This window comes from Lepus europaeus, chromosome 13, assembly GCF_033115175.1.
Source record: "Lepus europaeus isolate LE1 chromosome 13, mLepTim1.pri, whole genome shotgun sequence".
Classification (NCBI taxonomy): Eukaryota; Metazoa; Chordata; class Mammalia; order Lagomorpha; family Leporidae; genus Lepus; species Lepus europaeus.
In genome coordinates, this window is record NC_084839.1 from 91,281,488 (window position 1) to 91,295,177 (window position 13,690).

Sequence of the window (13,690 nt, forward strand, 5' to 3'; positions counted from 1 at the left end):
CAACAAGTTTTTTGAGGGACCCTTGTATGTGCCAAGCAAGCACTGTGAAAGCAAGCACAGTCCCTGTGTTCATGGACACCATACGCTAGCAGGGTCGTTACAATAATAAAAAGGTCACACAATGCATAATCGGAAAGACTAGAGAGCTAAACCAAGTACATGGGTGGTGAGCTTCATCTGGTCTCCTGATATTTTACCTTGTGCATTCAAGAATGAATTGGAATTGGAGGAGGGCTGAATAGCTTTGGGCAGTTTAGACGAGGGTGGGGGCACTTCCTCATTTGGTTTGCTGCTTAGTTCTGTGACCAGCTGGCCCAGGAATGTAGGGGTGCTTATCTCAAATGAGAATCAATGTAGAATGTGGTAAGGAATATTTGAATTTTTATATTGAATTGCATAGACCATAAGTAATTACCCGATTTCTGACCTCAAGGTAATTTTCAAACCAGTTTTGTCAGAGGTGATCTCTAGATTGAGTCAATTATTTCTTCAGACACTGACTGAAGATTAGTAAGAGAACCTTATAAGTAAGAAATTCCTTTTTTCCCTCCTATGGTCCAAAACCAGTTGACTGGGATGGGAGAGGAGATTTTTAAAGGTTGATGTTTCATACGGCTTTAATATTTAAGCCTTATTTATTTGATCTCATCAGAGTTCTGTAGGACGTCAACCAAAAAGGAATTCCTCTCCTAAGATCAAAGGAGCTAATTTCTTAAAAAACAAACCTTCATACAATAATAGGAAAACAAAGTGTACCCAGTTCATTTTTTATTATTGAGATGATAACAAAAGATGCACATATATTTTTTTCTTCAGAAGTTGAAGTAATTGTTCTAGAAGATGCTTAGACTTCCAAATTCTGTGACCTTCAAGAAAATGCTGCCACCAGAATTGCCTGGAGCTCAGTCATTTATTTGAGCCTTAAAACAACCCTATGGAATAGGTAGAACACATAGCTTAAATATTATTTCAAATACAAGGCGACTTGTCTTGCCAAGAGTGGTAAGATGTTAGAAATTGCCAGAGGATACAGACTCAAACTGTTCAAAAGTGTTGAAGCCTTAAAAATATTTCATTTAACATTAAAGGGATATTTAAATATATATACAAATTTATAGACATAACAAACTGCAACTACACAACCACAAAATATTGTTTTTAAGCTCCCAAATGTTAAGTATATGTTGTTTATTTTTTAAGATTTATTTATTTAGTTGGAAGGAAAAATGACACAGAAAGAGACATAGATAGAAGATAGATAGATAGATAGACATCTTTCATCTGCTGGTTCACCCTCTGAATGGCCACAACAGATGGGGCTTGCCCAGGCAGAAGTCAGGAGCCAGGAATTCCATCTGGATCTCTCACAGGGGTTGCAGGAACTCAAGTACTTGAGCCATCATTGACTGCTTCCCAGGTGCATTAGCAGAGAGCTGGATTGGAAGTGGAGTACCTAAGAACAGAATCAGCCCTCCAACATGTAATACAGGAGTCACAAGAGGTAGCTTAACCTGTTGGGCCATAACACCCATCCCTTCATTTGTGTTTTTAAAAAATAATAAAACAACTTTATTGTAGTTCAAGAACGTTTTAATGCCTTTTGACAGGCATCAGTCCACATTTCTTCATTCTTGGGCAGGCTACTCTGGGATGTAGATTCTAGTACAGTGTTTCACCTTCACAGTGGAACATTGTGTTGTGGGGAGTGGGGACACCTTCTCATTCTAATTCGTCAGTCATCTTGGTGACCTTTGGACAAAGGCACAAGCTAGCTACACACAGGGGACACCACTTCCGAGCCTGCTCCTCCCATGGATGACACACCTAAGCCACTGGAGAGAAACGTACTCCTCTGAATGGATCAGGGAATACTACTAAATTCCAAAAACTTTTAAAACACATGCTTTAGCATTTTTGATAATGTACATTTTCCATGAAATTTTGAAGATCCCTAAAATATATGATTTCAAAATCTGTGCACTAGAGTAACTATATTTTAGTTCCATTTTCCCATAACCTATTGAAGTACCCTTGTAGTTGATTTTTTGGTTGTTCATATTATGACATGGATATAACATTTATTAGATTTTATAACAGGAAACAAGCCTCTTTTTATATTATTTTAGCATCTGAGGATAAAAAAGTTACAAGACATTTGGAACCTTTACTCAACTACATTTAGATTCAGACTTTTCTAGTTTGATTTTAGTAGCAATGAAATTACCATACAACATTTAAGTTGATTGAAATTTCCTTTATGGATAATTAACAAATGTTCTAGTAAGAGGAATCTTCAAGTTTATAATTTAGCAATTTGACCCACAGATTATTACCAATTCAGTTTTTCCAAGGATTATGGCCTTCTCATGCTTATAATATCACTAGATTGGGGATGATTTTGTTAATGAAGTGTCTTGAAGAAAACTCCAGGTATCACCCTGCCCAGGTGAGTCATGTCACCATATAATTTTAGAACTGCAGCTTCTCAGTGTGAGTTAGTGCAATATCTGTATTACTCATTCCAGCTAGACGGCTGAATGGACTTTAATTAGGTCTGGTCTTTCCCAAAGTAGGCACTCATAAACTGGGGAGAGCACTAAGTTAGAGCTACTGTTAGGTCAAGTTTAACCTTACCACTTCCTTTATCCATGGTCTTTCCTATTTGTGTTTTTTTTTTTTATGAACACATAACATGAAACTATTTGACTAGCTGGTGTTTCTGCTTAGCAATATATTACACTCACCCTGATAAAGAATGTGCTCCAATCACGGAGGTGTGTGAGCATATCTAAGTTAGAATAAATTTGATTTAGAGGACATTTAAACAGTGAGGCTGAAATGCCCTGATAATAATGTTTGGATCATCAAGGGTGGTAACTGAACAGTAGTAGAGGAGACAGGCAGTGCCAGGATATGGAAACTCTGATTTCAGTAATTTTGTAGAGAGGGCATTAGTCAGTCTGCAAATAGCATTGATAAATGAAACCCCAGCACACCGTGATATCCAGTGTCCAAGCATTTGGACTCTTTTAACAGCTGTGTATTCTTTGGAAGGCATCCTTGATATTTATGACTGTCTTGCTACTAAGGTTTAGAAAAAAGTACTTAAGAGGTGGCCTGCCTAAAAACCATTACTCATCTCTGTGATCAGTTATCTTAGGAATATTTCCAAGCAGATATTAAAGCCATCAGTGCCCTTGGGCATTCAAAAGAGTCAGAGCCAGGGAACAGTCAAGCAAACAAACAGAAGCCCTGTTAGGGTTGACATCTCGATGTTAAGGAAGATGAAAGTAGTAAGTGGAGGCTTAATTTCCTTTGATTCTCTTTTTGTTCTTGTGTTCCACAGTGAATCTATATCACTTACGAAACAAAAAATAGGGTTTTCTTTAAAATTACTGCCACTAGATTGTAATCAAACACATTTGTCACATGAGAATTCTTCCCATAGCAGAGTCACAGCTCTGAAATCCCCAGAAGACAATTGTGCATTGACTGCTAACCTGGTCATGACTTGTTTTTTGAACTCTTGGCAGGGGGATGGGCCATGGTGCCCAATCTCTCAGAACTAGGCTGTCTAATTCCTGCTTTCGAAAAGTGATTCCAGTTTCTTAAATTGTCCCTCCACTAAAAATTAAAATCCGTAAAAGTACAATCCTAAGATAAATGTACACATGAAACTTGAATATTCTCTTAATGCATTGGTGGATGGTGCTGATCCTCAAACTGTTTGTCACTTGGCCACAGTGACATTAGCACAGCATTAACAAAGAGTCAGACTTTGTCCTGAGCTATTTTATTCCTGTTGAATTGAACAGTAAAATATCTGAATTGTCTTTTGTGATATTATTGTCCAAAAGCTGATGTTTATTATATTTTACAAACATGTCCATTCATTACAAATTTAGAGGAAAAAATAACTTGTTATAATCTTAAATCCTTTTTTTTATTAAACTTTTTTATTTAATGAATATAAATTTCCAAAGTACAGCTTATGGGTTACAATGGCTTCTCCCCTCCCATAACTTCCCTCCCGCCCGCAACCCTCCCCTTTCCCGCTCCCTTTCCCCTTCCATTCACATAAAGATTCATTTTCAATTCTCTTGTTATAATCTTAAATCCTTTTTAAAAAATAGGTTAGGGGGCCGGCTCTGTGGATTAGTGAGTGAAGCCGCTGCCTGCAGTGCCAATATCCCGTATGGGTGCCGGTTCATGTCCACTTCCAATCCAGCTCTCTGCTATGGCCTGGGAAAGCAGTAGAAGATGGTCCATGCACCTTGGGCCCCTGCACCCATGCAGGAGACTGGAGGAAGCTCCTGGCTCCTGGCTTCGGATCTGCGCAGCTACAGCCCTTGTGGTCAATTGGGGAGTGAGCCAGTGGATGGAAGACCTCTCTCTGCCTCTCCTTCTCTCTGTGTGTAAAACTCTTTCAAATAAAATAAATAAATCTTAAAGGTTAGAAGTTACAACATAGAAGTAATAAGCAAAGGAATCATATTTTAGAAACTTTAAGTCAAGTTACACATTTTGACATTTTGAATCAATTTACTGCTATAGGAAAAATGGTGTAAAAACAGTTCAGATGTTTGCATTTCCACCATAGAGGGCAAGGCTCACAGATGTTTTTGTGGCACTTCTTGCCAAGATGGAAGAATAATTATCTTTCTTCCACTGATGTTTCCAGGGCCCAGAGGATACAAGGAGTGAAAAGGCTTTCCCCTGAAGACGTGGAGTCCATGAGGGACATTCTGACCCACAACATGTACCAAGTTCGAAAAAGGGTGGGTATAAGCAGTCTATCTATCCCCTGTGCCTGGAATCTGTTCCCCTCAACCCCATCTTCTCTAAAGTGATCTCCTGCAGAACAAGTGCTCTCGGCTTACTCTGGAGAACAGAAAGTCAATTGTTAGATTTCTGTGGCAAACTTGGCACCTGAGGCAGAAAAACCATTGTGAATCCAGTTGCCGTCTCTAGAGGTCAGGCTGCCCTCGCCCTGCAGCCTGGTGCTTTCCAGATTTAGCAGGTCTCTCTTTTCTCCTGCTAAAGACAGACAAGCAGTCAGGCTGTCCTGCACACCACAGGGAAAAGATGGTACCAGGAGGCTGATGACTGTAATAATAAAGATTAGGAAATTGAGACAGTTTGGGTTATAATATTGAAGTGATACTGCTAAAGAGCTGAGTAAAAGAAGACACTATGAATCTCACTTTTTAACTGAAGAAATACTTACAGGATCTGTGTCAGTCCTTGGGAGCTTGCCCAAAGTGCAAAGCAATAGCATTCCTGGGTTTAAAAGATGAGCCCTGAAACTTCGACTTAATCAAATGATACTTGAACCTGTGACATCCAGTTAAGAGTTTTTCAAGTCAGAGGATTCGATTGTTGATCCTAACACATCAGGATGGGTAGATTCATTGTGAGGGCTTTTGTTTTTGTCGATATGTCATAGGTCACAGTTTTGATGGGACCGAACAAATCATCTAAGCCCTTCATCTTCAAGGGGATGAAGCTGAAGTAAGAGAAGTTGGTTATCTGATTTGTTCAGAGCCATCAAACAAACCTGAATTAAGCATGTCGGGCTTCTGACCACCTGCCTATTGCTCTTCCTGTGACTCCAGACTTCTAGGATACAGTGAAGGTGAATGCTTGCTGGTTTCCTGATTGAGAAAGTCCGTGGTTAATGAACTTGTGTCAGTGAAAGGTCTAAACCAGCTAAAGGAATATAAATTATCAATGTTAGCATGCTTAGAGTAAATGCCAAGGCTTTCAAATCATTCCAAGTGAAACTGTTTCAGTAAAACTATCATACCCTGCCTTGGAAAAATAGAAACTTCCTGCTTTGAAGAATGCAGCCAGCTTAATGAACGTCAGGGTTCAGATGATACCCGGCACTCAGCTTTTTCCCCAAGGTGATGAATTTAGAGAAAGGTCCGTAAAAGGAGATGGAGATCCTGGAACTCGAATTCAGTCTACAGTAAGCTTAACACCCATCCTCTTTTCTCTTCCAGCATGCACGTTCCAAGCTAGCTCCCTCCTTCCTTTTATAAGTGTCCTATTTGGTTTGCTTTCAAGGATTCTCTCTTCTAAGCTGTGCAGCATCCTTCTTTGTTGTCCCCAAATTTAAACGTGGGGCCATCTCTTTATGATATTTTTCTGCCAAGGGCCATATGGTGATTTATAAAATCATTTGCAGGCCATACAAAATTATCAACTTAAAAATTAGCCAGTTATAGGTTTGTTGCATTTCAAGTCTTGCCTGTGATTGTCTTGGCACGGCCAGACCAAATGATTCTGCAGGCCTTATATAGCCTGCATGATTGGTACAGACTTGGTGGTTTGCTCTGGAAAAAGCCAACCTGGGGGTAAGGAGTCATGTCAGGGCAAGGCTAGCAGGTGCGGGGTTTGAGTCTGGGAGATTGTGTTACACAGCTGACCTGAGAATGAGCCAGACTTGTTGGACCTGTTTCCTTTTGGAGGACTTTGGTTGTTCTTGTTTGAAGTTTCTTTCCCATGCGTGGCCAGGATGGACTCTTCATGAGTAAGGAGGTTAAGGGACTGACCTCTGTAGTTGCCCAGTGGGACTATAGAAAACAAAGTGGCACAGAGATTGAGATAGTTCAAAGCTTGCTGAGCAATCCCTGGTGTGACTTAAATGGTTAAGTCACTCAAAGTCTCTATACCACAGAGGAGGAAAAGCAATTTGTTTAGTGTTAATTCCCTTCAGCAAATAGTGAATGCACAGGTGCCACGCAGAGGGAACACTTCATGGAATAAGCCATGCTTTTCTCCTATAGAGATCAAGGTTTAGGGAGAAATACAGGTTTTCACCAATCACCAACTCCTTCACCAGAGGGCAGAAGTAGAGAGAAGAGAAGGAGGAAACTTCTAATATATTATATGCATAGAACTTTCTATGCTCCTTGAAGACAGGAAGATGGACAAGGGTGATGGGATGTGAGGCATAATAGAAGATATATCCAAATACTCCCCAAAGTACAGCCTCCTTCCAAGTCTGCATGTAGGAAATTGTTACTAGCAATGTATGCACACACACACATACACACTCTCATACTACATTTGTTTGTGTGACTTTCACATTGATAAATTGCAAAAGTCTGTCTCCACATTTTAGATTAATCATTATTAAATATTTTAATAAATATTTCAATAAATATAAATAAGTGTATAAAAATACATATAAATAAGTGTATATATTTTAATACATATTTAAATAAATATAAATAAGTATATAAGAATAAATATAAGTGTATAAAATGCACTTAGACCAAGGCCCATGATTAATGGTGATGGATAAGAGTATATATATCTCTATCTTTACAATACAATTTTAGGGCCCTATTCTTGTCAGATCACTGAGCTTTGTCCTTTCCTCATTGTTCCTTTAGCTTCTAACGTATGTCTTGGTAATGGAATTACTTGATTTGTTTAGTTATTAGATAGTGAAAATGACAAATCTACTGTACTGGGTGCATATACTCTAAAACAAAAAAGCAACCTGAAAGCCAGGGAGACCCCTGAGGGTACCATTGTCAACCCCTCCTGGTCACGGACAACTTTTCTCTCACGGGAAACTTGACCATGTCAGGTATGGACCAAGCGAGGGCACATTATAGGCCAATAATATTAAGTACTAATAAGGCATAATAACCTTTATATTTGAGGGGGTAAAAACCATCAGAAATACAAGTATTCACATTTTTCTCTTGCCACTCCCTGGATCATCTCTTGGCATCCTATGTGACAGCCTCCTCTCTCTCTCCATAGCCATGGTCTGGCCCCTTCCTGCCTTTCCATCTCATTCCTCGCCACCCTTTCACTGAAAGACCTTATTTTCCACTGATAGCAAACACATTCCAAACTCTTCTCCAATCCACCCTTCCCCAACACACCCATACACATCTTCCAGCCCACTACCTTTGTTAACAGCTCATGTATGTGTGTGTGTGTGTGTGTGTTTTGAGAGGTAGAGTTACAGACAGTGAGAGGGAGAGACAGAAAGAAAGATCTTCCTTCCATTGGTTCACTCCCCAAATGGCCACAACAGCAGGAGCTGCGCCAATCCAAAGCCAGAAGCCAGGAGCTTCCTCCCTGTCTCCCACGTGGGTGCAGGGGCCCAAGGACCTGGGCCATCCTCTACTGCTTTTCCAGGCCATAGCAGAGGGCTGGACTGGAATAGGAGCAGCCGGGACTAGAACTGGCACCCATATGGGGTGCCAGTGGTGCAGGTGGAGGATCAACCTACTGCGCCACGGTGCTGGCCCCAACAGCATGTTTTAGCCCTGTGTTCCCTCTTCCTAAAACTTATTCACAGGGTAATTATCATTCATCTTCTAAGATAGTAAATTCAATAAGCTTTGCCCATTCAAGCCTAGTTTAAATGCCCTTTGCCTGGACCCCATCACTCCCAGATGTTCCTTGGATGGTATAACTTACCTAAGCACCCAACCTTGTAAGTTTCTCTGTGTGCTGGCCCCCAGGAGTCTGTAACCTTTGGAAGACAAGAATTCTAACATTTGGTTTTCCAATACTGTGCCTGCCTCTGACCTTGGCATCTAAAGCATTTGTTCTTTGCAAATGAATTCACTATACCTACTAAGCATCATTCACCCAGGAGGGATTGCGGTTGCTATCCCCATTTCATTATCCAATAGGACTTTGTGATTTCTCAGGGCAGACATTGGATCAGCTACTGGCCCAGGCTAAGCGAGCATCTAAGGTGAACTTTGAGTGAGCAATAAAGGGGAACAGAAATTCTACAGAAGTGTGTTGCAAACTTCTGTCTGAGGACCAATGTTGGCTCATGGTCCATGATATGCTTTCAATGAAGAAATCAATTCAACTTGAAGGACTGTTGTGTACCTGAGATTATGTCTGCCTGACACTTTGGCTAGAAAACTTTTTCTGTAGTGAATTGATGACAACAGTGGTAGGAGTTGATGGATTTTTTTTGTATGCATATCCTTAACTGATGAAATTAAAAACAGCAACTCTGTGGAAATTCCCAACATAGCTTTGCTATCTGACTTACCTACTAAGTCCTAATGCCCAGGAACCACTGACCTAGCACAGAAACTGTGGCTTAGGAAGGTACGTGTGAGTCTGCGGGCACCAGAGCGTGGCTGGTAGCAGGGATAAGATGGGAACAGCCCAGATGGAATCCACACGGCTCTGAGAGGCGTGACCGTGGGTTGTGACCCATGTGGAGGTCAGGGTGTGACCGTGGGTTGTGACCCATGTGGAGGTCAGGGTGTGACCGTGGGTTGTGACCCATGTGGAGGTCAGGGTGTGACCGCGGGTTGTGACCCATGTGGAGGCTCTGGCTTGCTTGTCTGTAGAGCAGGCCAGTGCTCAGCTGACCTCTACGGAGCCCGCCTGCTCTTGCAGTGTTAGCTTCCTGATGTTTCCCAGCCACCTAAGGCTGAACGATGTCCAGGAGAAATTCTCACCCATCTGACATTCCACTCTCTTTGCAGACCCTGTCCTACAACAAATACAACCTCAAACCCCAAACGAGTGAGAAGCAGGCTAAAGAGATTCTGATCCGCCGCCAGAACACCTTGAGGGAGAGTCTGAGGAAAGGCCACAGCCTGCCGTGGGGGAAGCCGGTAGGTGGGCGCTGCTGACTTGGGACCCTCCGCCTGTGGAAGTTTAGCACCTGACAACCAGGTCTGCCCTGGCCAGGGCCTTCTCAGGGGAACAACGATGAGTATTTAAATGAACAAAACCTCCACTTGGTGCTAGAGACATAGGAGGTGCACACCATGGCAACCCCCGTCTCTGGATTCAGGACCTTATGGACCTGAGGCTTCTTCCCACTGGGCATTTGGTAGCAAACTGCCCTCCAGGGCAGGGCAGTGACTGCATGTCCACTGTGTGGCATTCTAACCTGTGTTGCTGTGGATTTGTTCTGAGAGGAGGAGTGTGGTGGGGGCAAGAGGCACGGAGTCACCACACAGACCCCAGGAGTCAGATGAAAGCAGGCCAGAGGCGAGCAGCCTACAGACTTATTTATTTCAGTTGGTACAGCAGCTTACATAGCCAAGGCAGCCAATCTGGCCAAGGGGAGGTTTATGCCCTAACCAATCATAGCCTGTTGCCAGGCAGGCTCTGTCGCCAGGTGGGTTCTGAAGCCATTCCTGAGTAACTGACTCTTGCTCGCCAGCGCCATCTTGGCATGGCCTTCTCATTCCACCACAAAGCTGGGTGGGGCCAAACACTCCATGGGGACCTCCAAGATCTAAGCCTTCTGGCTCTGGGATGCCGACTTCTCTCTCAGGAAGAGATATGGAGAGATTAGTTCTTGTCTAGGCTCTCAGCCTTATCACTGTGCACCTGATCTCTTCCTATTTCATTGACTGATATTTATTTGAGAGACAGACATACAGAGAGAGAGAGAGTGCTCCCATCACTTGTTCATCAAAATGCCAACAATGGCCCTTAAGTGGTGCCAAAGGCAGAGCCCAGAAGGGTAACAGGTACCAATTACCAAAACTGGCACTACTGCGTATCAGAGTTTGTATTAGCGGGAAGCTGTGGAGTCAGAAGCCAGAGGAAGCCAGACTCTGGCACTGCAGGTGGGATGCAGGTGACTTAGCCACTAGGCCAAAGACCTGCCCGGTGAACTCTTCCTCTATGAGACAGTATCACAGCAAACTTGCTGGGATTCCTAGATGGACATGGGGTCTCAGGAAGATCCTAATCTTGATCCGTATCTCAGTGGGGCTGTGGAAGTAACCTTGAGAGGTTCAAAGTGGTCCATTTTTTCACAAGAGACAAAATTTGTGAAAAATGGAATGAAAAGAGAGAGATTTTGGTGCAAAATGTTTTTGAAATCCATGTGTTAGAAGAGCCTTCAAAAACGTTCTGGAAAATGATTTTTTAAAGATTTATTTATTTATTTGAAAGAGTTACAGAGAGAGGGAGAGACAGAGAGAGAGGGCTCCCATCTGCTGGTTCACTCCCCAAGTGGCCACAATAAGCAGGCCAAAACCAGAAGCCAGGAGCCAGCTTCTTCCAGGTCTCACACATGAGTGGCAGGGTCCCAAACACTTGAGCCATTCTCTCCTGCTTTTCCCAGGCCATTAGCAGGGAGCTGGATGGGAAGTGGAGCATCTGGAACACGAACCAGCACCTAGATGGGATGCTGGCATTGTAGGTGTTGGCTTTATCTGCTATATCACAATGCCAGCCTCAGAAAATGATTATTACAAAAAACAAAACAAAACAAAAAAACCAAACCTGTGGCAAGATTTCAAATTTTTTACCCCCAAATAAATGTATCTTTTAATTCCATTTTCCATTTTTTGGAAGTTCCCTTTCTCATACTGAAGACGGAAGTGTCAGCTTTCGTGAAACAAAAGTTAACTGAAGGCCAGTTCTCCAAACATGATGCCACTGTAGGTCTGTGTCTTTCACTTTGTCACAGGAAACTCCTATATGCAGGAGCTGATCTGCTTTTTATTTCTACTTGTTTTCTACAGACTGGCACCAAAAACATCCGCTACCTCTCCTTTCCCTACAGCAATCAACCACTGACAGCGAGAAGGGACACAAGGGCTGCCGAATTCACAGGTAACCTCTCTACCTGGCTGCCCCACATATTGTCCAATAAAGGATCAGATGCTAAATATTTAGGTGTTTGGGGACCAAGGGACAAAAATAAAAAAACTTTACATTACAAAAACTTTACATTACATTGCATGACAAAAAAAAATAAACACTGCTTTAACAATGAAATCAGAACTTTGGGACACTGAAATTTGAATTTCATGTTAATTTTACTTGTAATGAAATATTGTTTTCTTTTACATTTTTTCAGACATTTTAAAAAATAACAGATGATTGCTAGTTCTCTGAGCTTTCCAAAGGACGCATCAGGACAGATAAAGCCCAAGGGTCAGAACTGGCCATCTCCTCTCTGAAACCAGTGGTACAGGGAGGCTTCACCAACCTTCTGGGACTCACCCAGAGTTGAAGTTGGAGCAGAATTCTCCAAAGTGGATTAAATCTTACTAAAGCAAACTCTTCAAGCTTACTGATTAAATATTTCCTCCTAAATACTTAAATCTTAATTAGAACTCTTGGCATTATTGAACATGTTTTTATTATTTTTAAAAGCCAAGTTACTTTTATTAAAAATGTGTGTATAAAATGATATTCTATTAGCAAAAAGTGGCTGAAGCATTTATCAGATGCTGTGTTTTCTATTTTGATATTTCTCTTTTTGAAGCCTTCAAATCACATTAAAAATTCAAATAAACGCAAAACAGAATTTTAGAACTAAATCTTTAAGCAGTAAACATAATTATCCTTTAAAACAAAAAGATTTGTTTTCTTATTTACAAACATGTTTCATGTAAATCCTAAATAGATCAGTAAAGAATGAAAAAGAAGTTAAAATCACCTAAAATGGCAATACCCGTATGTAATCACCATAAAACATTTGATCTAGCATTCTCCCATAATTCTACACTCTCCTGACCCACAGTACCCGCTCCTGATGCCTCCTTTCCTCAAATCACAGAAACACAGCACAGGATTTGTGTAGGAAAGCTGATCAGTTTCTCTGGTCTTCTTACTCAATGACGTATTTCTGAGCGCTGGTGTGTGTTGGCGTTTCCTTAGCCACCAAGCCAGCAGTGTCCCTGCAGCAGACACCAGCGGGATGTCCGCCAGTCCGGTGCAGCCCTGACCCTGTCCACCTGGAGAAAGCATCAGATCCCATACACTGAGTCCCCAAGGCTGCCTCCCCGCCCTACCCTCAACATACAACACAAATGTCGGATGCCAGTTGTGGGCCTCGGATGCTTTACCTATGCTCCTGGCCAGCTGACTTTAAATCAGGGGTCCCACAACCCCCTTCTCGAGTTCAGTTTGTTAGTATGGTTCACAGAACTCAGGGAAAGGTTCACCGGTTTATTGTGAAGGATGTTGCGTAGCCAACAGATGAACAGCCGAGAGGAAGAGATGCAGAGGTTAAATACGGGAGAAGGGGCAGGAGCCTCCATTCCCTCTTGGGTTACATCACCCTCCAGGGATCTCCATGGGTTCAGCTACTTGGAAGCTCTCTAGATCATATTCTATTGGACATTCATAGAGGTTTCATCATGTAGCTGTGATTGATTAAGTCTTTGGTCATCGATGTTCCTTTATTTTCCACAAGGAGGTTGGGGTGTAGGACTAAAAGTCCCAACTCTCTGATCCTGCCCTGGTCTGTCCTGTGACCAGCCTTATCCATCAGCAAACTAAGCTGCCAGCCAGGAGTCAACTCACTAGCACACAAAATCTCCCTCAGCAGATTCCAGGGAGTTGGGGACTTTATGCCAGGAAAAGGGATAGAACCAAATCTATATTTCACAGTATCACAGTTTTGTACATAAAATCAAAGTGTAATCATTGTTTAATAATTTTTAGAAATCTTCTAGGTCTCTCAAAAATATGTTGTAGGTAGATTTCCATGTCAATAGATATGAATTTGGTATTCATTTTAGAAAATGGAATAAAAATGAATTATATTATATATAATTATATATAATATATATCTTATATATATATCTTATATATCTTATTTAGTCAATTTCTAATTAATAAATACTTAAAGTATTTCCAATTTGGGGTAATTATAAGCAATTTTAAATAATAAGCACTCTGAATCACTTGTGATTTATTTTTT

At 41.6% G+C, this 13,690-nt stretch overlaps 1 protein-coding gene across 1 annotated transcript in view; it reads left to right on the plus strand.

Moving 5' to 3' along the window:
• Window positions 1–13,690, plus strand: part of SLC9A4 (solute carrier family 9 member A4) — a 62,151-nt gene that overhangs the window by 44,702 nt on the left and 3,759 nt on the right. Inside the window, 3 exon segments of the mRNA XM_062208888.1 lie at window positions 4,682–4,778; window positions 9,492–9,623; window positions 11,499–11,589. Of these exon segments, the coding sequence (XP_062064872.1) occupies window positions 4,682–4,778; window positions 9,492–9,623; window positions 11,499–11,589 (320 nt within the window).